General features: G+C 42.3%; 1 protein-coding gene across 8 annotated transcripts in view; it reads left to right on the forward strand.

Annotated features, from left to right (window-relative positions):
* LOC119646976 (aldehyde dehydrogenase, dimeric NADP-preferring) overlaps window positions 1-25,690 on the forward strand; it is a 129,974-nt gene that overhangs the window by 94,013 nt on the left and 10,271 nt on the right. For 6 of the 8 annotated variants that reach the window (XM_038047684.1, XM_038047683.1, XM_038047679.1 and 3 more), the window contains 5 exons: window positions 12,575-12,755; window positions 12,818-13,039; window positions 13,103-13,266; window positions 13,335-13,565; window positions 13,640-13,837. In XM_038047684.1, coding sequence (XP_037903612.1) covers window positions 12,575-12,755; window positions 12,818-13,039; window positions 13,103-13,266; window positions 13,335-13,565; window positions 13,640-13,837 — 996 coding nt within the window. Of the gene's footprint in view, window positions 1-12,574; window positions 12,756-12,817; window positions 13,040-13,102; window positions 13,267-13,334; window positions 13,566-13,639; window positions 13,838-14,076; window positions 14,193-18,948; window positions 19,065-25,690 lie in introns of all 8 variants that reach the window. The other 2 variants (XM_038047681.1, XM_038047682.1) reach the window with 2 other exon arrangements.

Genomic DNA, 25,690 nt, shown 5'->3' on the forward strand with positions numbered 1-25,690 from the left:
ATTCCCTGGCTTGTGTGCTGAGTTCAGTGTGCATTCAGTAATAATAGAGCCAATTTCCAAGCCTTGTGGCTGATAATTAGAAAAAAAGTCACGTTTTTCGTGGCCAAATCTTCGAATAGTTTATTCAAAATATCTTACTAATTACGTTTCCAGCATGCTTCAGTGGTAACTTTGAATAAATATCACAAATGAGCAAGGTCAGACCTGCTATTCTCCAATTCACCAAATCAATGTGTATATATGATTGGGCCCAGTTTAATTAAGCTACCCAGCGGAAAAAACATTGCATTGTATCTCTAGAATGGATAATGTCTCCATCTATCTCTTTGTGACTCACCTGAAATGACAAAGCAAACACATTTTCCTCTACCAGTTGCCTATCTAAAGTTGCTTATCTACAAGCCCTTCCAAATTGCCGGTGCTTATTTTTAGTTGACCCCAAGTCATCACAAGCCCATCTATCAGTCTGTTTTGAAATTGTAATTTGTTTGTCATGCGGTCACATATTAGTATGTACATATTTGAACTGGTCAGGTTTTTTGTTGAATGTTTGAATAATACGTTGGCTATCGCCAGGGACACTGAAAGTACAAGTGCTTTGAATAATACAAGCTATAATTGTCACAATGCAAACAATGGCGACTGTTAGCGAGTGTCGTCTTCACACCGGAATGTATAAACAATTAGCACGCTTCTGTGAAATCCCCATATCAGTGGAAGAAGTGTTTAAGATCTTTATCAAGGCCCGCGGATCCACTGTTTTCTTTATGTGGGAAATAATATAATATTCAGTACGGTACATTTCTTGAGAAACACATCTGCGATTTGAATTCATTAATACTAATGAATTCGGTTTGGATGTGCAGATTTTGATGAAAGTTTCTATTTGCACAAATTCCGTCTTTTAATTGTTGAATGCCTTGAGTGACTGCAGTTTCCATAAACCAGTTACTGTCTTCTGCCGGAAAATTGGTAAATTATCATCATTTGTGTTGTTGAAAGTGTCCCTGCGATTATATGTACATCGGACATAACTCTTCTCCTTCTTCTTCAGCCTTTGCCCCGTTCACAAACGGGGTGGACTCGTCGTGATCGGTTTCGCCGTTTGGCTCTATAAAATGCCTGATCTGGGTGCAATCTCGAGGCCTTCAAATCCCCATCCAACGTATTAAGCCGCCGTTGTTTCGGCCTGCCTTTAGGTCGTTTACCATCGACTTCGATGTTCAGACCAATCTTGGCAAGCGAATTCTCGTTAGCGCGAATTACGTGACCATACCATCGAAGACGCCTCTCTCGCAATTTTTTCCACGATCAGTCCAACCCCATAAAGATCGCGTATATTCTCATTTCGGATGTGATCAAAACGTGTGACGTCACTAGTTCAACGCAACATCTTCGTCTCCATTACCGCAAGACGCCGTTCATTGTCTTTTATAGTCGGCCAACACTCAGAACCATAAAGGGCGACAGGACGGACGACATTGCGGTAAATTTTAGATTTGAGACGTTCATTGATACGTCGATCACAAAGAACACCAGTTGTGGAACGCCACTTCATCCAGGTTGCGTTAATGCATGAAGCAATTTCATAACGCATTGCCTGAAGGCGTTGACCCGACGTATTTAAATTGCTCAGTTCTGGGCAGATCACTACCGCTGACAGTGATTGTGCCTGTTTCATGAGGATCGGTCGTCAAAAATTCAGTTTTGTTTAGATTCATTCTGAGACCATGTTGGATGAGGCGATCATTCCATTTTTGGACAAGTTGCTCGAGATCATTTTTGCTATTAGATGCTATGAAAACATCATCTGCATAAAGCAGTGTGTAGGGCGCTGGACGTTGGATGTCCTGTGTGACGGTGTCCATAACAAGAACAAAGAGGAATGGTGAGAGGGCGCTTCCTTAATGAACACTAACAGAAACACGAAGCGGTTTTGATACACCCGCCATACTTCGAACTTTACTTTTCGGATCGTGGTAGAGTAGTTGAACCCAGCGCACGAGTTATTCTGGCACTAAGTGTTGTCGTAAAGCATACCAGATGAGTTCATGTGGCACACGGTCAAACGCTTTCTCCAGGTCCAGAAATGCAATGTAAAGAGGGAGATGCTTCTCACAGTGTTTCTACATGAGTAACCGCGCAGCGTGTATTGCGTCAGTAGTTCCGCAGTTTTTGACAAATCCGGCTTGATTCACGGTTATTTGTCAAGAATGCGTTCAAAAATCTTCATGGTATGGAAAAGTAACCGGATCGGACGGTGATTTGAACATTCTGCTGGACTACTTTTCTTTTTCCATATTGGAACAGTGATACTTTCTTGCCAGTCAGATGGTGATCTATTTTCCTGAATAACCCGATTAAACAATTCAGAGCCACAGTGTTAGGTCCCAGCTCTTCGCTTTCCAGAGCTCAGATATGATGTCGTCAGGTCCTGTGGCTTTCCCCGATTTCATTCGTTTTATTGCCTCCTCGACTTCAGTTTCGCTGACAGTTAAGTCCTTGAGCGTTTTACGTGAGCACCTGCCTGGAAGACTTAATCCCACGGTCTTCTTAAGACACGGATTGATTTTGTGACCACAATCAGAGCCCTGCTGTGACAAGCAACAACGGTACCAGTCTATACCAAGTGCATGGCTTAGCATTCATACTGATGGATGCAAGACCTACTTAAATCTCTACCGAACTAAGGCACCCGTGTTGAAACGCAACACCACGCCGAGGCCCGCAGGTCTCTTCTCGCTTGAGCATAACCACAATCCCCATGAAACTCCCACTAGGGGGCCAACCGCAAACAACCGAGCTGTACTCACATACAGCGGGAGTTCACCCGAAGTATGAGAGTCCAGGGGCTATCCCGGTTCCCATGGTACCAGTATACCCCTGGTAAGGTTTCGTGAACAAATTGCCACTTCAAATTAGTCCCCGTGCAGACTCAGGTCTGATCACCCAGATTAAGCCTTTGGAGCATTCGCCTACTGCATGACGGCCGGCAAGCCAAAGTGAGTACAGCGTCTCGCGGTGCCACCACTATGGAGGTTCTCCTCGGCCACTTGGTTTTGGTTTGGCCGACAGGTTTGCCGACCCATCTTCCTCACCGCCACCTCTGAGCACCAGTTTGGCTGACAGGTGGAACTGCTCCAAATGTCGGTAATGATTCTTGAAATGGAGGATGAGTAAATTCTTCAGTTGAGATCTGCTCGAAGTATTCTTGCCATCTATCCGTTGCGGCTCGACGGTTGGTAAACAAAGTACCGTTTTTGTCATTAACACACAGAAGTGATATTCTGTGTGCGTTCGTTAGGGCTTTTAGCAAGTCCACACAGATCTTCCTCACCATCCCGAGGGTCCAGTTTATCGTAAAGATTTTTGTAACGGTCCGCTCGGGTGATAGCGACCGCTTTCTTTGCTTCCCGGTTGGCGTTCCTATAAATTTTTCAATTGGCCGGTGTTTTATTGTCGAGAAATATGTGGTAGAGGCGTTTCTTTTCACGGAGCTTCATTTCAACATCATCATTCCAAAGCCAAGTATCTCGGTTGATATACCGCTTACCCGGCTTGGTTACCCCGAGGGTTGCAGAGGCCGCTTTGTGGATCGTGTCTTTCATTTGGTTCCACGATTCCTCCACATTCGTAATGGTTGGTAATCGCGTAAGTGGGATCATTTCTTCTTTCTTCTCACGAAATCGCCACCATTTAATGCGCGGCGGGCCAGCGCGTTCCTCATGCTGTTTTATCGGTGACTTAATTTGCAGGACGGCAATCAACGACCGATGTTGAAGTGCGATGGTCTCATAGGAAACGGCTTTGCAATCAGTGACAGTGGTAAAATGTCGGCGTCCCACTATAAAATGTAGGAACCAGGCTGATCCTGATCAATGTGCGAGGACAGATCACTCTTGAGACCAATAATTATCAACAACGGTCTAACACAAGCGGATGCCCTATCATGCATACCTTTTAACCTGGCCTTTGAAAAAGTGAACCGTGATGCAGATGAAAAGATGCAGCATCCTCTTCTAGTCCTGCCTATGGTGGTGATATTGAAATCATGGGAAGAATAATCCGGGATGTACCAAGTGCGTGCATCTAGATCGAGTAGCAGTGCCAAAAACGAAAAGAAACAACAACATCAAGCAGCACTGATCAATTGAGAACAATAATGTTAGGAGAATACAACTTTGAGACCATTGACAATTTCTCCTATCTAGGGTCGAAAATCACAACCGATAACAGCTACGATAATGAAATCCGCGCACGGTTGTTGTCAGCCAACAGAGCCTATTTCAGCTTACAAAGACTGTTCCGCTCGAAACGTCTCACCATAGGGTCAAAGCTCTTACTGTACAAGACAATGATCTTGCCAGTCCTCATGTGTTCCTCGGAAACTTGGGTTCTTAGCAAGAAAAATTGCGAACTCTTGGCTGCGTTCGAGAGAAGAATCCTCCGAAGAATTTTTGGCCCCCTACATGAGGATGGACACACAATGACGAAATCTATGAGCGATATCATGACCGTCCGGTTGTGGATAAAATCCGGCTCAATAGGTTACGGTGGGCGGGTCACTTAATCCGTATGGATGAGGATGATCCCACCCGGAAAGTCTATAAGGGCAATATCTATGGTAGAAAAAGAAGACGAGGCAGACCCTGCCTAGGATGGAGCGATGGCGTAGGTCAGGACGCCAGACAGCTTTTAGGGATATCGAATTGGTGGACCTCGGCGCAAAACCGGGATGTCTGAAGTTCCTTATTAAGACAGGCCTAGACCGGATACCGGTTGATGATGATGATCTGCACTTGACAGCGAGGACCCAAAAAATTAACAATACGTAAGCGGCTATATTATGTGTTTTCTTGGATGCATAGCCAAAAGTAAGTAATCCAAGAAATTTGCTACCCACCACCGTGTTCGTTTTTTTAAAACTCAGTGTGTAGAAGCTTGTTTGAAAGGTGGATGTGTTGTTTTATCAATATTATATTTTCTGAATATGCCAAAGTTCAACACCCCAAACAGTCATCCTGATCAAATCTAACTTCTGCAAGTTAATAGTTAATCGACTAATAACGAATTCAGAGGGACCAGAATGATGACGATAAAATATTTATGAAATTCCCAAAACTTTGTGGTGACAGGTTGTATTTCAAATATAGCCACTATGGACTGTAAAATTTCCTCAATCTTGTAGAGCAAGTCTCACTATGTTAAAATTAAATCGTTTTTATCACTTTACAGGCTTTATGCTAATGTCTCCTGTTTAGGCTTCTTACTTTTAAAGATTATGAATATCATTGGTCTCTGCCCTGAGAGCAGCGTGAGGCGAGGCAGCGTCTGATGAGTTGTCTGTGCTCTGGACGAAACCGCAAGTCTTATATTTGCCTTGGTTGTACCCGATTATCTAATCCGTTCGAAAGTTTGTCTTCGGAATAAGGCTGATGTCAAGAAAGCTTAATAATCCTACGTCAACAGATAAAAAAACACCACTCACACTAGTTAGTTTTTTTCCCAGATTGTTCGATCACCATTTTTCACGTCTGACTCCATTGCTTGTTGGTCGATGTGCTGTGATCAGATTTTACCTTGTACTTTGAGACAATCCAGCAGTCCTGCTCGTGCTGCAATATCATTTTTAAAAGAATGATTTTGCATTCTTCATAAAATACAGTAGAATTATGATAAATTCATGTTTACCAATTTAATTGTTTCTTGCGAATGGGAACCTAATGCAATAAAGCATTGTTTTCGTATATAAATAGCCCCAAAATGATTCTGATTTTTTCCAAAATTGAGTTAGAATCTAGTGAATATAATCGTCGTGTGGTAAAATAATGAAATTAAATTAAATTAGTACACAGTCCACTTCCATCGCTCTACAGGTTCCAATTAGCTTCCGCATCAATTATTTCCGATCTGGCTAACCACAAACGTTTGAATTACTTAAATATCAGTGATTGTGATATTTCATCATAACATTAACATTAAATGCACGTGTATCAACCAATATTTACTCCTCCAGTCATTGAAATGCTTATAATACGTGGCATTGACAGTGAACTATTCGTTAATTCCCACATCAACAGTTGACCTTAGTTGTGATTACCTAGGAACGGTGAAGTCCGCAGTTGAAAGTGATGATGCGAAATAACGGCTACCAACTTGTTGATTATAAGATATTTCCATGTAGATATCAAAGATTTAATTACAAGCGAAGCTGCGGTAGGCGATCCAGATCTCAGAGAAATGCTCAGAGAATCATTACATATCAGGCCCAGTTAGTTTCAGAACACCTAAATGTAAATCTTGTAGAGGTATTCGATGTAGCTACCGGGCAATGAAAAACGTGCTGACTCGAAATTGCTGCAATTTGCGATCAAAATCGAAAGCAACAAGTTGCACAATTGCAAATGAACGTTTCTTTTCGGTGATTTTTGTATTTGTCATTCTTCACTATGAAGTCTAATCAGTTGGAACCACGGAGAAGAAACTGCAAATGATTGGGCTCATAAAAGTAATTAAATGATCATTTATTCTATCGTTCATCGACTGATTTTTTTAAAGAAAGCTTGTTATATATGGGCGTAGAAATACCCTAGACGATCATCATCATCAACGGCGCAACAATTTATCCGGTCTAGGCCTGTCTTAATAAGGAACCCCAGATATCCCGGTTTTGCGCCAAGGTCCACCAATTCAATGTCCCTAAAAGCTGTCTGGCGTCCTGACCTACGCCATCGCTCTATCTTAGGCAGGGTCTGCCTCCTCTTCTTTTCCTACCATAGATATTGCCCTTATAGACTTTCCGGGTGGGATCATCCTCATCCATACGGATTAAGTGACTCGCCCACCGTAACCTATTGAGCCAGATTTTATCCAGAACTTGACGGTCATGGTATCGCTCATAGATTTCGTCGTTATGTAGGCTACAGAATCATCCATCCTCATGTAGGAGGCCAAAAATTCTTCGGAGGATTCTTCTCTCGAACGCGGCCAAGATTTGGCAATTCTTCTTGGTAAGAACCCAAGTCTCTGTGGAATTCATGAGGACTGGCAAGATCATTGTCTTGTACAGTTAGAGCTTTGACCCTATGGTGAGACGTTTCGAGTGGAACAGTTTTTGTAAGCTAAAATAGCCTCTGTTGGTTGCCAACAACCGTGCGCGGATTTCATCATCGTAGCTGTTATCGGTTGTGATTTTCAACCTTAGATAAGATAAATTATCAACGGTCTCAAAGTTGTAGTCTCCTACCTTTATTCTTCCCGTTTGACCAGTGCGATCAGTTTGCCATAATTTTGTCATTCTGACAGATGAAATACTAACTATAGATCAAACAAATCAGTCCATCAGTTTTTCATCAGTTCATTTTTCATGGATTAACTTATGGCAGACTGATGAAATACTAGCCGTGTAGGGTAGGTCTTACGCACACCCCCCTCGGCGGCTTAATTGCTTTCGAATTGTTCTTGTTATGGGGAAACAATTGGGAAAGTAGGGAGGATGTTCGAGAACTCCTCCAAACTCTTGTTAAATTAATTTCAACCAATCTGTCCTTTGTTAAAGTGGGGTGTGTGTACTAGCGTTGTCATGGAGAAAGATGACATCTTTCAAGGCATACCTTGTTTTTTGCTTCAATAGTCAACTTTCACCAGAATTTCCAGGATTGTGCTATTTTATGGTCTGTATTACCACGACCCTTTGTACTTCTAGGGTGAACTAAAGAAGGATCACCAACAAATTTCCAAAATGCGGCAATTCTTTGTTATTGTCTTTATTTGAGTGGACGTTGAATAAGAGGCATTTTCAAGCCGAAATGTGATATAAGGGCTGGATAGCCTTTGAGAATGCTTCCTCCTCTTAAGTCTGCACCTTACACGTTAGAACTAAAAGCTCTAACGTGCAGTTAATTCCCCGCATAACTATGCTCTGGAAAAAAATTGTACCTCCTTAAGTTCGACGACTCTGTTTGTAGGCAACATTTTTCATACCAGAACTCACTCCAGCTGAGCATAACTTTCGACGTTAAGATCCGTTTTCATTACCATTTCCTCGATATCGTGAATAATACTTCCAGAATATTGGGCATAGTATTCCCTTCCCCGTCAGACTGATTCAATTCTTCTTAACACTTTTCAGTTCTGGTATTACCAACATCCTTGAATATTGATGGATTCCCTTCCGCAGTTGTAATTTTGTCTCTCTTGGAGCGGTTAAAAATAACTTTCTCCGTGTGGACTACCTTATCTGCCTATATATTCTCAATCTCTTACCTGCAAAAAAAGCAGAATCTTCTTTGATATCTGCACTTTCTAATTGTGATTGCTTGTTACACTGCTGCACCATTTCTGTCATTATAGCCCGCAATACGTCATACAAGTAGTGCGAACACTTCCGATGTTCCCTTCTGCTCCACATTACGAGACTATGCCAGTGCATTAAAAGAGGGACGAAGACGGCTACGGTTTCGTACCAGAGCAGAGGCAACTCATCAGACGCTGCCTCATCTCTGCCCTGAGAGCAGCGTGACCGAAGCGGCTCGCAGGTGTTATATGTTCTCTTTTATAATTCGCAAAACACAACAAGGGTGCGAATTATATCCAACGCAAATCCGCCTACTATTTTTGTCTGATGAGTTGCCTCTGCCCTGGTACGAAACCCTAGCCGTCTTTGCCCGTCTTTTAATTTTTGAACTTTGGGTGTTAAACCCAAAAAAAGGAGTCCGTGGAACAAGTCCCTTTCCATTTGGTCCGGACCTACATCTAGTGGATGCGAACTTAAAACTCCTCAATCCCTAAACCAAAAAAATATTTCAGTGCAGTTTGATTCCTTTGACCCTTTTTAACTTCGTAGTTTTAATGATAAGATAATTTATCTAGTTTCTTTTTCCTTTGAAGACGATATGTTATTATTTTTTCCTTTTAAATATTCTTCCTTTCGAGCAAAAAAACCCAAAATTGTAACAAAATATAAAATACAGGGCATTTTTTGGAACCGGAGACTTTAAATTGGCACCACTGTTTTCCGATTTGACAATTTTTGGTTATTTTGAGGCTAGTATGCTTGGCAATTTATCATTCACGCCGGAGCAAGGTTTGCAAATTGTTCAGATTTAAAATGAAAGATTGCCTTAGAATATATTTTATATTATTGGCTATTTTATTGGTTAGTGTCCTCTTCGTCAGAAGATAAAACACTGAAGGAGGGGACAGTTGGTCCACGAAATACGTATTTGTACTTGTGTCCATCCACTTCACGGACAGTTTTGCGTAAAAATCCTAGTTTACGTCCTTTCAACATTCAACTTGTACACGAACTGAGTTCTCACGATTGTCATTCAATATGAATGATCCCAAGGAAACATTGTTATTGATCGAGTTCTGAGTGCTGGCCGACTATAAAAGAGAATGAACGACGTCTTGCGGTAATGGAGACGAAGATGTTGCTTTGGACTAGTAGCGTGACACGTTTTGATCACACCCGAAATGAGGATATCTGCGATCGATATGGGTTTGCACCGATCGTCCAAAAATTGCAAGAGAGGCGTCTTCAATGGTATAGTCACGTAATCCGTGCTAACGAGAATTCACTTACTGGGATTGGTCAGAACATCGTCAATGATAAGCCGAAACTACGGTGCTTTATACGCTGGATGGGGATTTAAAACCCTCGCAATTGAATCCAGATCAAGCATTTGATAAAAAAAAAATGGCGAAACCGATCACGACGAGCCGACCTCGCTTTTGAACGGGACAAAGGCTGAAGAAAAAGAAGAAGAAAGAAGAAAAAGCGATAATAATCCACAAGCCATTGTCTATACACTATTATTATACATCCAGGAAAAGCTATCACTTTATGCATTTTATAGGACGGTGGAAGCATTGCTTCATATGTTTTCAAAAATAATAACGATCTAAGCGATCTAAGATCATTGTTGCTGGCATATGATTTCGGCAGGACAGCGTGTTTTCTATTATCACGAGGACTCCCAAAGAAGGTTCCCTTCGCATTAAACTATGCTGCGCCCTGTAGTCCTAAATCGAATTACAGTAGAATTACGATAATTTGTATGGTCAAAAGACTGACGGTTTGGTACGAAATATCGAGATTACCAATTATCGGGAGTCCAAAGTAAAGACAATAAACTCTAGGGACCGGCAAATTTGTGCGAATTAGTTGGGAATACGAATAATACGCTGTAAGAATTATCGGGATTCCACTGTATTTCGTTGATGTTACTAGCAAAGTATATTGTCATGTTCAATGTAAAGAGCAAAAAGTAATGCTGTTATCCAAACCAAAAAAATAACAGGATTCAGCACCGAATCATCGTATCTTCCTGTTGCATACAACTGGGAAATTGATGAAAAGTCTAGATCCTAGAAAACGATGGCCATATCGATTTAGTATATAAGAAACATAGTATTGGATTCGGCAGGAGTGTCGCGGAATTTAGAAAAAATGTTACCCTATTCACCTTGGATTTCAAAAATGGATTCAACTCCACTTTTTGAACCAGGATTGGAAATGTTCTACCTGAAAAAGTAGTCCTAGGTACGTTCCAACGAGACTTTGTACCACGGAAAGCAGTGTAGAGTCAAAGAGCATATTACATAACGTTCGGTATTAGTACCTCTGCCACGGAATATGATGTATAGCAAGTGCTCGTTCTTCCACCTCTCTAGACTTGACGAATAATTTAGCTGTAATTGCAATCGACAAACATCAAAAGATATGGAGGATTACGCAACAGAGATAGTAAAATCGACCAAGTTCATACTAGGAAGGGCTAGGCAAACCCTGACGAGCGAGAAGGTGGAATCAATTGAATTCACATTCACATGCCAAATTGAATTTGTTATTTCCTGCACGTTTCCATTGGAGTTGATGTCAAAAGCGTGGAAAGCGCCGAGGAAAGCCTACTCGAAGAGATGCACGAGGTACTCCTATCTATTAAAAATAGGGAAGCACCAGGACCCGACGGTATTGCGGCAGAGGTACATAGACTTACATTCCACGATCGGCTGGATCTACTGCTTATCTCAAGGTGACGTTTTTCCTTGTCACTGGAAGGTGCTGAGGCTCGCGCAATATGCAAAGCAAATCAAATCCTAAGCTGCCGTCTGCCTATCGACTACTCTGTATGATTGACGTAGTGAAGAAAGTGCTCGAAAAGCGCATCAAAAGTAGACTCGCCGAAGCGATACGTGCTGCCGGGGACCTATCCGCAAAGCAATTCGGTTTTAATATAAAGAGACCCACAGTAGATGCTGTTTCGACTTTAAGTCAACCAATGGTACCCATTGGGTGTCCTTGCTTTAGCAACTCTTGGCAAAGAGCTGCATTTTAAGCGCCTTGCACAAGTACAGAGACCCGGGAGCGCAAATTTGAGTGCTAGCCCAAAACAGAGCAGTTCACGGGCTAAAAACAGTGGAGAAAAATTTCATTCCAATTGGTCTGGTCCGTCATCAAGTGGATTGCGCACTCAGGACCCCTTCAATTGTTAATATAGAGTTGCCTCTGGTTTACTTGTGTTTTTTGGTCATGAATATAATTTATTCCCACTTCGAGTCTATAAACTAGATATATAAGTGGGCAAACAACACCTGTTAACCGCTTCAGTCATGTTACTTCCAGGACAGTGGTGAGGCAACGTCTGATGAGCGGTCTTTACCCTGAACGAAACCGCAAACCTTCTATGAGGTGAGGAATTTTTGCGGACGGTATCTGCTACGACTGTGATGGTAATCAGGAGAGTGATCCTTTCACTCTCCTTGCTAATTTAATTTACTTAGACACCCTCCTGTATCGTTTAGAGAGGAAGGCTGAAGATCACTGACAGATGGAGGCGTATTGCGGACTACGATCAAATTCTTCTTTTGAAAAAGATTGAACCCGATCGGTGGAAGAACCATATAGCAGAGGGTTTTTTGAACTAAAGCGGGAGTAATGTTCCAAAGGGTTCCAATGTAGTTCTTTAGTGGCGGGGGGTATTTAGTTAGTATTCCGATGACTTACCGTTGTGGGAGTTCAACACTTAATGAGTTAACGCATTCCCCCATCCTATCCAAAAAAATGATCACCCTTTTAGGAAGTGTGTTGGCAAATGCAAAGGTGTCCATTTCCTTTACTTAGTGGCTTGACATACTGTCGAGACTTGGCACTGTTCTAAGTTGGAGACCAAGTGTAACGGAAAAAGTATTCGCTCCAAGTAGTACACCACAGCAGCAATAGACAGGTAAAAATGTAGTGACTGATGACTTCGTCGAGGGCATAGGCAACCCATCAGATGCTGCCTTACTTCTGCTTTGGAAGCTGCGTGATCGAAAGTGATTGCCAGGTGTTGACTCCTTTCTTGTTTTGATTCGCAAACATGAAATGGGTACGAATTATATAAGGCAAAAACCGCCTTGTTCAGGCCTAACCTGAACGAAGGGTCTTTTGAAGAATTTTCAATTATAAATCATTGTAAAGCACCTTGGAGTGATTTTGCAGCTTGTAGCGGGGTTTCGCTGGACTTGATTCGACCTCATTTATTTTGAACAAAGCATTCATGTTTTATAATGATTTTTTTCATTACAGACGTCATCAATTGGAGCAATTGCTCAAACTGTATGAAGAACAGGAGCCATTGATGATGGCGGCCCTAGAAGCAGATTTGAGAAAACACACGCAGGAGAGCAAAATATTAGAAACTGAATTCCTTAAAAATGATATTAGAAATATTTTATATAATCTCGATAGCTGGGTAAAGCCTGACAAGGTATGCATGAAATAAATATTTTATGCTGAGAGACAAACTGCAACCTGTCTTTTCATTTACAGCCAGAAAAAACTTTCGTAAATATGCTTGATGATGTTCTAATTTACAAAGACCCGTATGGAGTTGCTTTGGTCTTGGGTGCATGGAATTATCCTTTGCAATTAACATTATTGCCCGTTGCTTCAGCCATTGCAGCTGGCAATTGTGTTATTATAAAACCAAGTGAAGTAGCTCCCAACAGTGCAAAATTCATTTCGGAATTTCTACCCAAGTATTTGGATAATGTAAGTAGATATGAAATAAAAATTTCAATGTTCAGTTAATCTTTGCTAATTTGTTACTGGTAGGAATGCTATCCAGTTGTATGTGGTGGAGTGGCTGAAACCACAGAACTCCTTAAGCAACAATTCGATTACATCTTCTTTACTGGATCGACCCACATTGGAAAAATCATCCATGCTGCTGCAAATAAGCACTTGACACCAGTGACATTGGAATTAGGAGGAAAAAGGTTTGTATTGCTGAAATTGCAATGATTGATCGAAATAACTAATAATTTGACTTGTAAATGTTCAATAGTCCTTGTTACATTGATAATACCGCCGACATCCCCAAGACCGCTAAGCGTGTCATGTGGGGCAAACTGATAAATAACGGGCAAACATGTATTGCACCCGATTATATCCTATGTTCCAAAGAAGTTCAGAATAAATTTGTGGAAGAAGCGAAAAAAACTATTGCAGAATGGTACGGTCAAAACCCCCAAGAAAGCCCCGATCTTTGCCGAATAATCAACAACAATCACTTCCAGTACGTATAAGTTTAATATCAATAACATTCCAAAATACTCTAATGTCAACTTCATGCTAATTAATTTTCTACAGACGACTTGTGGGTCTGTTGAAATCTGGAACTATCGCCACCGGTGGAAGATACGATGCTTCAGAAAGATACATTGAACCAACAATTTTGATAGATGTGAAACCAGACGATCCAGTCATGAAAGAGGAAATTTTCGGCCCCATTTTGCCAATTATTAATGTAGAAAGCGCCTTTGATGCTATTAAATTTATAAACGCCAGGTAATGTAATTATTGGAAATGTTACATAATCTTATTCCATTTTCGCATTTGTGTTGTCCAAACATCATATACATTGTCATTTCACTGACACTCCAGCTCTTCTGAGTTGCTAATGATTGCTAATTTTTTTAGTTTCCTTTTTCTATTTTTTCTTTTCATTTTAAACGAATTTTAACAATATTTTAAAATTAAAAAAAAAAAATACATAAAACTTACAAAGAGTCTCTCACAACATATAGAGAGAAACCTCTTGTTTTATACATATGCTCAACGGATCAACATACACAGGATTGCTTTATTCACGGAACAATGTCGGGAAGTGTGTGTGTTAATGACACAATTATGCAATATGCCGGTAAGAATACTTAAAAGAAAAACGAATATAAACTTTTATTTTGAAAATCGACTCCAATTATTTGGCTAACTAAGGTGATTGGGTGTTAATGTCGCGTTGTACTTTTTATACGAAAAATTATAATTAATTCAATTGATTACGGTTTCGGTACTCTTAGAATAGATTCGCTTCCAGTTTGAAAAATATGGTGCAAGTCTAAAATATAAAAGGGAAAATCATGGTCCAAAAAAAAAGATGAACATATGTATACTATGGCATTGAAAAAGTGGATAATATTATTTTGCTTGGCATAACGTGCGTAAAAAATAGTTTCTATCTAACCAAAATATATATCCGAAATATTACCCCTTATGTTAAATCACTAATTCAGTTCCTGCTAGTGTCGAAAGTGGTGTTATCCTGAAGCTCAAATCAAATTTTAATATGTTGTACAAGGTGTCTCAAAAGAAATTTTATATTTAGTGGATCGATTAAAAAAAAGTAAGCCGTATATAGAAAAAATGTTTATTAATTATTAAAATACACTTTTTGGAGATTTATTTCTTAAAAATAATATTGTCTAAATGTAGACCCTCGCGTTCTCGGCACTCATTTAATCGAACAGTAAAATTACTTATGACGTCTCCTCAGGTGGACTCAGGGATGGCTGCGATTTTGTGACAGATATTTTCTTTCAAATGCGCCAGTGAAGTTGATTTATTGGCGTAAACTTTAGATTTAAGATAACCCCATAGGAAAAATTCCATAGGGGTTAAATCTGGGCTGCGTGGAGGCCAATTTATGTCACCTCTCCGGGAGATAAATTTGCCTGAGAAAATTTCACGAACACGTGGCAGAGACATATTGGACGTGTGTGAAGTTGCTCCGTCCTGTTGGAACCATGTTCTTTGGTTATAACCAGGAAATTTTTCCTGTTCAGGTACCAAGAAGTTGTCTAACATCTCCACATAACGTTCTGAATTCACTGTAACTGCACGCCCCCTTTCATCTTCAAAAAAGTAAGGGCCGATAATTCCTCGCGCCGATATCGCAGCCCATACAGTCACTTTAGGTAAGGGGTTTCTGATGTTTGCGTTTGGGATTCGTTGCACTCCAGTAACGGCAGTTCTGCTTATTTACGTGGCCATTAAGATGAAAATGAGCTTCATCCGAAAACAAAATGTTGGTAAACACTGAAAATCGCTCAATCACTTGATTTACGAAATTAAGCCTCTGACTGGAATCTTGAGGCTTTAATTCTTGCACCAATTGAATTTTGTAGGGGTGCAGCTTTAGGTCTTTGTGTATAATGCGATGTAATGATGATCTATGCACATTTAAAGCACTTGCGCGCTTCTGAATTGAAAGGTTCTGGTCGTCACGAACAGACTGATTAACATTCTCCACATTTTCTACCGTTCTTGATTACCTAGGTCGCCCGGATTTTGATTTATCCAGCGTTGTACCAGTCTCTTCAAGCTTTTTAACCCAATGTCGAATGAAAGGAATGCTTGGCGCATCATTCAAGTGGCGAAAACCTCGAATACTGGAGAATTTTCTACGCGCTGCAGTTGCCGAATCGCCGTTTTTGTAAAACTCTCACACGCACAACGCGCGGTCTGCTCCCGAGAAACGCTCCATAGCGACTGAATTCCCAAAAGCCAGCTACCCCCGCGCCCCTCGGACACGTTCCGTTCACGCAGTAAGCTAAATAAATATAAAATTTATTTTGAGACACCTTGTATTACCTCCTCTCTTGCTAATTACTTGGAAAATTCTATCTTTCATTGTTATATATTAAAATATTGTTACAGACATGATCACGAATGGCTTCTGTCAATTTCGTTGTTGTTATGTACCGCTTCGCATTCCAGTAAACGTTTAGCGCTAGGATGTACCGAAGGGGGGGCGGGGGGAGGGTTTAAGGCCGGGCGAATGTGCCCGTTAGTCTAATTGGACAATGTGGTTTCATTTCTTTCTTCTGAAGGTACCAACTTAAGCGTTATCTTGTTGAAATGTGGAGTTGTTCCCATCAATTTCTTCCAAAAAATAGATTAGAATCGAATTTAAGAGTTCAATTTACTGTCACAATTCATGTCTCTTGTGCTTGTAAATCCTACCATTACTTCTAAAAATATAACGGATTTCCACTCGTTTTTTTGTGAACTCCAGTCGGACCACTGTATGCTGTTTTGTTAAAAAAAACTTTCTTGGACATTATTTTCCACCGGAATCTTTGACATTCATTGAAAATTTGTTGCAATCTTCTGTTCGTCATCGGTAACTTTAATTTTTTCGTAATTTTATTTGTATTATCGTTTTCTTCGAAGCAGCAGCAATAATCGCCCGTCGTTGCTTAAGTGACAATATTCTGTTTCCTCCAGCATACACATTTTTTCCATACGAAATTCCTTGACCTAAGTAATGATTAACAACCTTGGGAGATTCGTTTGTTTCTTTCGCAATAGCACGATATGAGAGTCCCGTATATAAGGTTTTGTGTAAACACAAAACCTTATTAAAATCGGGTGTCTGTCTGTCTGTTTGTCTGTTTGCCTGTCTTTTTTTTCCGATGGAAGGTGGAAAGCTTTCAAAGCTACCGCAGGCTCCTGCCACACAGTTATGTGGGACTCTTACCCACTAAAACCACCTCCTTCTCCTTCCACTCTCCCCGCGGGGCTCCCATTTGGCATTACGTCGCGGGGCTGGATCAGAATTTATATAGCGATTCCAGCACGTTTTCCACTCTTCGTGACATTTCTGGAACGCTTCGACTGGGATGTCCGCGAGTACCCTCGTCACGGCCGTTTGGTTGTCCGTAATTGACTCAAAATGGGTCCCTTTGACCACCGATTTTGTTCTAAGGCAGACAGCGTAGGATTGTTTTCCACTTGTTCCAAACAGTCTTCTGCGATGGTCATTCGATGCTGCTTTTGCTCCTCAGAAAGGTTCTTTGGAACCATCTTCGCGCACAACTTTTCCATCCCGAAATCTTCTGTCAAAATTTCTCTGACTGTTTCACGGTTCATATCCAGTACCGAGGTCAATATTCCAACTGCTAAACGCCGATCTTCACGGATTAGGGCGTGCACACACTGCGCATTCGCGTCAGTCCGCACCCCGATTGATCTCCCGCTCCGCGCCTCGTTCTTCACGCTTTCACGCCCCTCTTTAAACTCTTTATGTCATCGAAACACCTAGGCACGACTAAGGGCACTATCATCATGCACTTTTACAATTTTAGCGTACGTTTCCGAAGCTGTTTCGCTCAATCTAGCTCAAAATTTTATCGCGACGCGTTGCTCGTTTCTTTATTTTCGTGACGAGCACCACCAACACAAGGATACTCAACACGATACAGCAGGCGAACTAAACAAGCTAGAGCGAAGGTGAATATATCAATGGAGAGGGGAAGGATGCCGGGGAAAGGAAAGGGAATTTGAAGTTTGCAGGTTTATCACAAGCGCGGCAATAAAATCAGCCTCAATTCTTAATTATCTAACCTCGTATATTACAATGACTTCCAGGGGTCACCTTTAATTTGGCGATTGTTTCGCTTCTATAATCAGTGCTTGCTACATCTCGATTTACAAACATGCTAGGTGATGTTTTTTACTTTAAGGATTTTTAAATTCGTATGGATATCATAATTTATTTGTGAATTGCACACTCTCGTGTGGAATATTCCTTGCATACAATTTTGGTGTACAATAGAGTTTTTTGAGATCTCCTAGTAATTATGGCATTCGCAAAAGTAGGCACGCTTTTTTAAAGTGATCCTGGGTTAACTAAACATACTAATTATTCTAAAGTCATATCTAGCAATGAGCAGGTATATATTTAGCGAGGATGAAAACTTCGGTCTAGCTGCTGTAACTCGGTAACTTCACTGAGAAAACTATTATCATCGTGAACGGCGAAACAACCGGTATCCGGTTTAGGCCTGCCTTAATAAGGAAGTCCAGAAATCTCAGTTTTGCGCCGAGGTCCACCAATTCGATATCCCTAAAAGCTGTCTGGCATGCTGACCTACGCCATCGCTCTATCTTAGACAGGGCCTGCCTCGTCTTCTTTTTCTACCATAGATTGCCCTTATAGACTTTCCGGGCTGGAGCCGGATTTTATCCACAACCTGACGGTCATGATATCGCTCATAGATTTCGTCGTTATGTAGACTACGGAATCGTCCATCCTCATGTAGGGGGCCAAAAATTCTTCGGAGGATTTTTCTCTCGAACGGGGCCAAGAGTTCGCAATTCCTCTTGCTAAAAACCCAATACATATACTCTCAATGTCCAATTACTGCTCTTTAAACTTTTTGCCAAAGATCCTCTGTGGGTATCGAAAGTAGCTGTCTCTGCTCGTGAAAGTTGTTTCAATGGAAACGTACATATTTGCTTCTCTTGGAGCTGATTTTGGTCGTCATATTTTTCAAATAATATAGCAAATACCGCCTTTTCTCCCTGCTAACGAAACTCCAATCCAAATACTAACCGTTTTTAATTTAAACATTCCATTACACAACAAATCTCATGTACATATTACCATTTATATGTTTTCATTTATATATTTTGATGATATTTTTTAGAAATAATTCTAATTTGTAGGAACTATATGAAATCAGAAAAGCGGACTTGTCCGTATACAATCTACAATTTATTGAACGAATTTAACTACAATATTTCCAGTTGCAAAACGTACATCTAGACAAGTTCGCTTTCTATTTTGAATTTCTTATAAATTTGACATTTTTTTAAACATTGTTATAATGGTATAGGGAGAAACCTCTTGCGCTGTACATTTTCTCAAAGTCAAAGAAAGATAAGAAACTTTTACTGCAAGGTACATCGTCAGGTGGAATTTGTATAAATGATACAGTTATGCATATTTCAGGTATTTTATGAAAACATGAAAATTTTCGTAATAACATATTCAAGTAGAAAATGAACCTATTATTTGTTGCCTCGAATTGTTATCTGTTTTTATGTTTACCGCATTTTCCACAGCACAGTTTTGCACATGGTCTTTTCTGTACAGCAACCTTCTCACTACAAACTCAATATTCCATGCTTAGGTTGTTAGCATACTGATATTCAGCATTTATCTGTGCACAACAACCAAGTGATGATTTTCCAATCATATCATGGAAATTCATATGGGAGCTGAAATGAAAACGTCATTTTTTTATGACAAATGTACGTTATCATCCAGAACGTTGTCGAAAAAAATTCACCACATCTCTTTGTTTAACTAATATAAATTTCCTCCATGCTCCTTTCAATATACCATCCAATTTAAATAATTTGTCGCAGTATTGAGTTATAGATAGGAAAATGAGCTGGAAGATAGCTGAGTGTTTAGAGCACAAGGCTGTCGTACGGAAGATCGCGATTCAAATCTCACTGGTGGCAGGGGGATTTGTATCGTGATTTGACGTCGGCTACCAGGCAACTCAGCTATGAATGAGTACCTAAGTCAAATCAGGATAATAATGTCGGGCGAGTGCAATGTTGACCACATTGCATCTTACAGTGTACTGTTGTGTACCGTTACGGTCTTAAATGAAGTGAAAATCATGTCAGGTTGTAAAATTTAGTACAAACTCGTTGTTACAGATTCAGTTCCACTTTTAAACCTATAAAAAGCCGAAAATACGCACACAAGCAGGCGCGGTGTTAATTCTAGATTTTTTTTATCAAAGTGGTTTACTCAGGTTCATCGAGAGGGGTGGAAGAAAGAGGGGAGCTCACCTGGACCCGGCAGGGTAGGTAGGTATCAGTGGCGCCTCCGAGGAGCCCAATTAGCGCTGTGGTGCGCCGTTTTGATGCCACTAACTCCTAAGACCGTGACTGCTGTTATCGGAACAGGGAGGCAGAGTCTAGTCGGCTCGGATCTTCAGAGCCAGCCCGTAGGATTCACGAAGGAAAGCAGCTCTCCCACTCTGCAACTAGAAATCTCTCTGAGGTCCCCAAAGAATGGTTTACCCAGTGTCCGTAGCCTGCCTCTAGCTTGAGCTGTTCTAGAGCCGCCGGTCTTCCACTTTGCCCTGGTTGGAAAGTCCACAGCAAAGTTTCTCGTGAAGTTCAGCTTGCGTGTGGCATAAGCCATGGGGAATGACCAGATTTCCCGAAGTACTTCGTCTAGGATGTTGCTGTGGCCATAGGACTTCGCTACCCAGCATCCGGACTCACGTAGTCTGACGGCACTTCACGCTGCAATATATTTAAGGTGGAGGTCTAGGGGAAGAAGATGCAGGAGTACATTGAGGGCATCTGCCGGGCAGGACTGCAGGGCCGCCGTAACACCTGCACACGCGGTTCTTTTGTATTTCTTCTTCAAAGCCTGCCACCATACAATAGAGCCGTACGTTAGGATCGGACGCACTACAGCGGTGTACATCCAGAGAACCATCCTCGGCCGGAGACCCCATTTCTTTGCAAAGGTTCTCTTTCAGGCATAGAAGGTTATACAGACCTTCTTAACCCTCAGTTCTATGTTCAATCTCCAATTTAGCTTTGCATCCAGGAATACACCCAGATACTTTACATTAAAGGAAAGAACCAATCTTTGTTCATTCAACCGTGGTAGATGAAATTCAGGTATCCTTGTCTTGGTGGTGAATAGCATCAGTTGCGTTTTTGCTGGGTTTATGCTGAATCCGCATCTTGCGGCCCACAGGCACACCTTTCGCAACAGTTCTCCCATGATGTCGCTCATAATGGACAGAAACATCCCTGATACTAATATCGCCAAGTCGTCGGCATACGCCACCACCTGCACCCCGCTGCTGTCCAATATACGTAAAATTTCGTCCATTACTATTAACCAGAGCACCGGTGAGATGGCGCCACCCTGGGGCGTGCCTCTGTTCACAGCTCTGGTCAAGTGGTTGCCTCTCAGATTCGACTGGATTATCCTGGTACTTAGCATGGATATAATCCAATGCGTGAGATACCCCTCCTATCCAATACCGGTCAAAGCTTTCTTGATGACGTTGGTACTAACGTTGTTAAAAGCTCCCTTTACTGGAGCGACCTCGTGGAGGGCGGTTTCTGTGGATTTTTCTTTGAGGTGGGCATACTGGAATTTAGAGAAATGCATTCTCTCCACAATCGTCCTTAAGTGAATGTCTAGGACGCGCTCTAGGGTCTTCAGCACAACAGAGGTCAGGCTGATTGGTCGAAAGTCCTTCGGTATGAAAACCACTCGTGCGCGTCTCCAGGACTGTAGTGCATATCCTAAAGAGGTGCAGCTCCGGTAAATCTCAACAAGCCACAGCACAACCATTTCCTGCTACTTCTGTATCATGACTAGCATTATGCCATCTGGGCCTGGAGATTTATATGTGGAGAAGCTGTTTATAGCCCAGCCGATCTTATCCTTGGTAATTACCGATTTGATAGTCTCACACAGCTGGGGAGGCCGCAAACCCTCCAAGCAAGGTCCTGATTCACAGTCCTCCTCGCTGGCGGGAAAGTGCGAACCAGCACCTCCAAGGTTTCGCTAGAAGATTCCATCCAGGAGCCTTCCGACTTTTTAAGAAAGGATGGGCTCTTATGTTCCTTGAACAAAATCTTACAGTTCTTGTATGGCTGCCAATATTTTTGCCTGTAGCAGATGTTGAAGACTTCTCTGGTCACTTTCCTGATGCTGGGGAGATCTTCATTCCACCACGATGGTAGTGTCTTTTTGCTGTACTTAGTAGGGCACGAAACTTTAAAGGCGCTATCGAATGCCTTTTCCAGTGCCCCGACCTTTGACTCTAATTCGTCTGTCGTGCCAATCTTGCCAATTTCCGCACCGGGGAATTTGTTCTTAATTACTTGACCAAACTTTCTCTAATCGATCCTCCTGGGGTTTCTGAAGAGTTTGGAGATCTCTGCGGCGAGATCTAGACTGAAAAGTATCCAACTGTGATCAGAGAAGGATCTCAGATACTCTCCAGTCCTCCACTCAAAGAATCCCATTGTCGGTTATTAGGGTAATATCAAAGACCTCCTCCCAACCGTCACAGTTCTCCGAGCAGGGGAAATGGAAGGTTGGTGTACTGCCCCTGTTACACATCGATAGGTTTGAAGTAATAATAAACTGAAATAATAAAAAACTTGTTGTTTCTTTTTCGTTGGAGTAAATATTTATTCTTGCAAACACCTATATTTCGAGAACCACTTGTTCCCTTCGTCAAGTAATAATAATATCAAAGAATGACTCACCTCTCCTGATTTCCGAGCTCCCCCAAAGCGTATGCCTTGCATTGTGGTCGCAGCCTATCAACAGGTTGGTTTTCTTTGTTGCTATGGTGTTCGTCAGATGCTGTAGTTCTTCTGGCGGAGCTGATCGGTCGTGAGCCATGTAGGCCGAGGAAATATACACGTCCTCTGCCCCCGCCTGCTCCAGCTTGACCACGACTAGGTCACTGGAACTCAGATCCGCACACAGAAAAGCGGGCAGACTCTTCCTCGCGAGAACACATGCTCTAGGTGTATCCTGATCAGCGTCTCCTGTGCTGTGGAATAAATTAAAATATTTGCTTTGGAGCCCTTTGATGATTCGGTCGCCTCTGACCCAGAGCTCCTGTATTAGTGTGATGTCGTTATCTTCCTCTAAGAGGAATTTAAGCGGATTAGCCGAGGCGCACTTCGAGTGCTGCAGATTTATCTGCGCTATCCGCGGCATGATCTGCTTGCGTGGAGGGTTCGTCAGTCCCCGTTGGACCGTCGATCGTCATCTTCTCCAACAGCCCTTCCCTTGCATTCCTGACTCCGAACCGCATTTTATAGTCAGCCTTTTTCAGTGCCTCCAGGCACACTTCGTTTATGCGGAGTAGTAAAGGTTGGCTGTTTGTCTAAGGTTCCTCCTCCTTGATAACAACCCAGTCGTCTATGGGAATCCCAGGGTTTTAAAGGCGCAGGAATTGGACGAGCTTGTCCTTATCCATGCGGATCTTCGGCAACCAGAAGCGAGCAACCGGTCTCCTGAGGATCTCGTCGTAAGGGATGACCTTGAGCTTTACGACCTCCCAGACGTCGCTGATCTTAGCAATGCACGAACCGAGAAAGCCCCTAGAAAACTGGTCCACGCAAGCTATAACATGAAGCCCACGGACCACCTGAGAGGAATCAAAACAGGGGGTTAGTCCTGCATGTTTGCCTTCAGTGTCCAGGACCCGAAATCAAGAAACTTTACCAAAACTGTAATAATTAAGCAATTCAAGGGGAGCTCGCACGAGTTTCACATCGGGCCCGGTGTTTTGTTCTTACGGCCCTGCGTATACAAGTCATTTTTCACTACGATTAAATCACTGTTTCTACGAAATAAGCTTAGCGATGAGGTTAACAAAAAGTCACTTAAATTGAGAGTTCATTCTCGGAAACTACCCCCTTATATGACATCTTCTTCTTCTTTTTCTTCAGCCTTTGTCCCGTTCACAAGCGGGGTCGGCTCGTCGTGATCGGCTTCGCCATTTGGCTCTATCGAATGCCTGATCTGGGTGCAATCTCGAAGCTTTCAAATCCCCGTCCAGCGTATCAAGCCACCGTTGCTTAGGTCTGCCTTTTGGTCGTTTACCATCGACTTCGATGTTCAGACCAATCTTGGCAAGTGAATTCTCGTTTGCACGAATTGCGTGACCATACCATCGAAGACGCCTCTCTCGCAACTTTTCCACGATCGGTGCAACCCCATAACGATCGCGGATATCCTCATTTCGGATGTGATCTAAACGTGTGACGCCACTAGTCCAACGTAGCATCTTCGTTTCCATTACCGCAAGACGCCGTTCATTGTCTTTTATGGTCGGCCAACACTCAGAACCATAGAGAGCGACTGGACGGACGACATTGCGGTAAATTTTAGATTTGAGACGTTCGTTGATACGTCGATCACAAAGGACACCAGTTGTGGAACGCCACTTCATCCAGGTTGCGTTAATGCGTGAAGCAATTTCATAACGCAGCTCTCCATTGGCTGATAGCGTTGACCCGAGGTATTTAAATCGCTCAGTTCTGGGCAGATCACTGCCGCTGACAGTGATTGTGCCTGTGTCATGGGGATCGGTCGTCAAAAATTCAGTTTTGTTTAAATTCAATCTGAGACCGTGTTGCATGAGGCGATCATTCCATTTTTGAACAAGTTGCTCGAGATCATTTTTGCTATCAGATGCTAGGAAAACATCATCTGCATAAAGCAGTGTGTAGGGCGCTGGACGTTGGATATCCCGTGTGACGGTGTCCATAACAAGGACAAAGAGGAGTGGTGAGAGGGCACTTCCTTGATGAACTCCAACAGAGACACGAAGCGGTTTTGATACACCCGCCATACTTCGAACTTTACTTTTCGGATCGTGGTAGAGCAATTGAACCCAGCGCACGAGTTCTTCTGGCACGAAGTGTTGTCGTAAAGCATACCAGATGAGTTCGTGTGGCACACGGTCAAACGCTTTCTCAAGATCCAGAAAGGCAATGTAAAGAGGGCGATGCTTCTCACGGTGTTTCTCCATGAGTAACCGCGCAGCGTGTATTGCGTCAGTAGTTCCGCAGTTCTTGACAAATCCGGCTTGATTCACGGTTATTTCAACGATTTCGCGAATACGGTTGTCAAGAATGCGTTCAAAAATCTTCATGGTATGGGAAAGTAACCGGATCGGACGGTAATTTGAACATTCTGCTGGGCTACCTTTCTTTTTCCATATTGGAACAGTGGTACTTTCTTGCCAGTCAGATGGTGTTCTTCCTTCCTGAATAACCCGGTTAAAGAATTCACTGAGCCACGGTGTTGGGTCCCAGCTCTTTGCTTTCCAGAGCTCAGATGCGATGTCGTCAGGTCCTGTTGCTTTCCCCGATTTCATTTGTTTTATTGCCTCCTCGACTTCAGTTGCGCTGACTGGTGGAACTGCTCCAAATGTGGGCAATGATTGTGGAAGTGGAGGATGAGCAAATTCTTCAGTTGAAATCTGCTCGAAGTATTCTCGCCATCTATCCGTCGCGGCTCGACGATCAGTAAGCAAAGTACCGTTCTTGTCATTAACACAACAGAAGTGTTCGATATCCTGTGTGCGTTCATCACGGCTTTTAGCAAGTCGGTACAGATCTCTCTCGCCATCCCGAGTGTCCAGTTTATCGTAAAGATTTTTGAAATGGTTCGCTCGGGTGACAGCGACCGCTTTCTTTGCTTCCCGGTTGGCATTCTTATAAATTTGCCAATTAGCAGGCGTTTTATCGTCGAGAAATTTGTGGTAGAGGCGTTTCTTTTCACGGACCTTCATTTCAACATCATCATTCCAAAGCCAAGTATCTCGGTTGATGTACCGCTTACCCGGCTTGGTGACCCCGAGGGTTGCAGAGGCCGCTTTGTGGATCGTGTCTTTCATTTGGTTCCATGATTCTTCCACATTCGTAATGGTTGGCAATCGTAGGAGTGAGACCGTTTCTTCGTTCTTCTCACCAAATCGCCACCATTTAATGCGCGGCGGGCCAGTGCGTTCCTCACGCCGTTTTATCGGTGGCTTAATTCGCAGGACG

The sequence above is a fragment of the Hermetia illucens genome, chromosome 1 (assembly GCF_905115235.1).
Source record: "Hermetia illucens chromosome 1, iHerIll2.2.curated.20191125, whole genome shotgun sequence".
Classification (NCBI taxonomy): domain Eukaryota; kingdom Metazoa; phylum Arthropoda; class Insecta; order Diptera; family Stratiomyidae; genus Hermetia; species Hermetia illucens.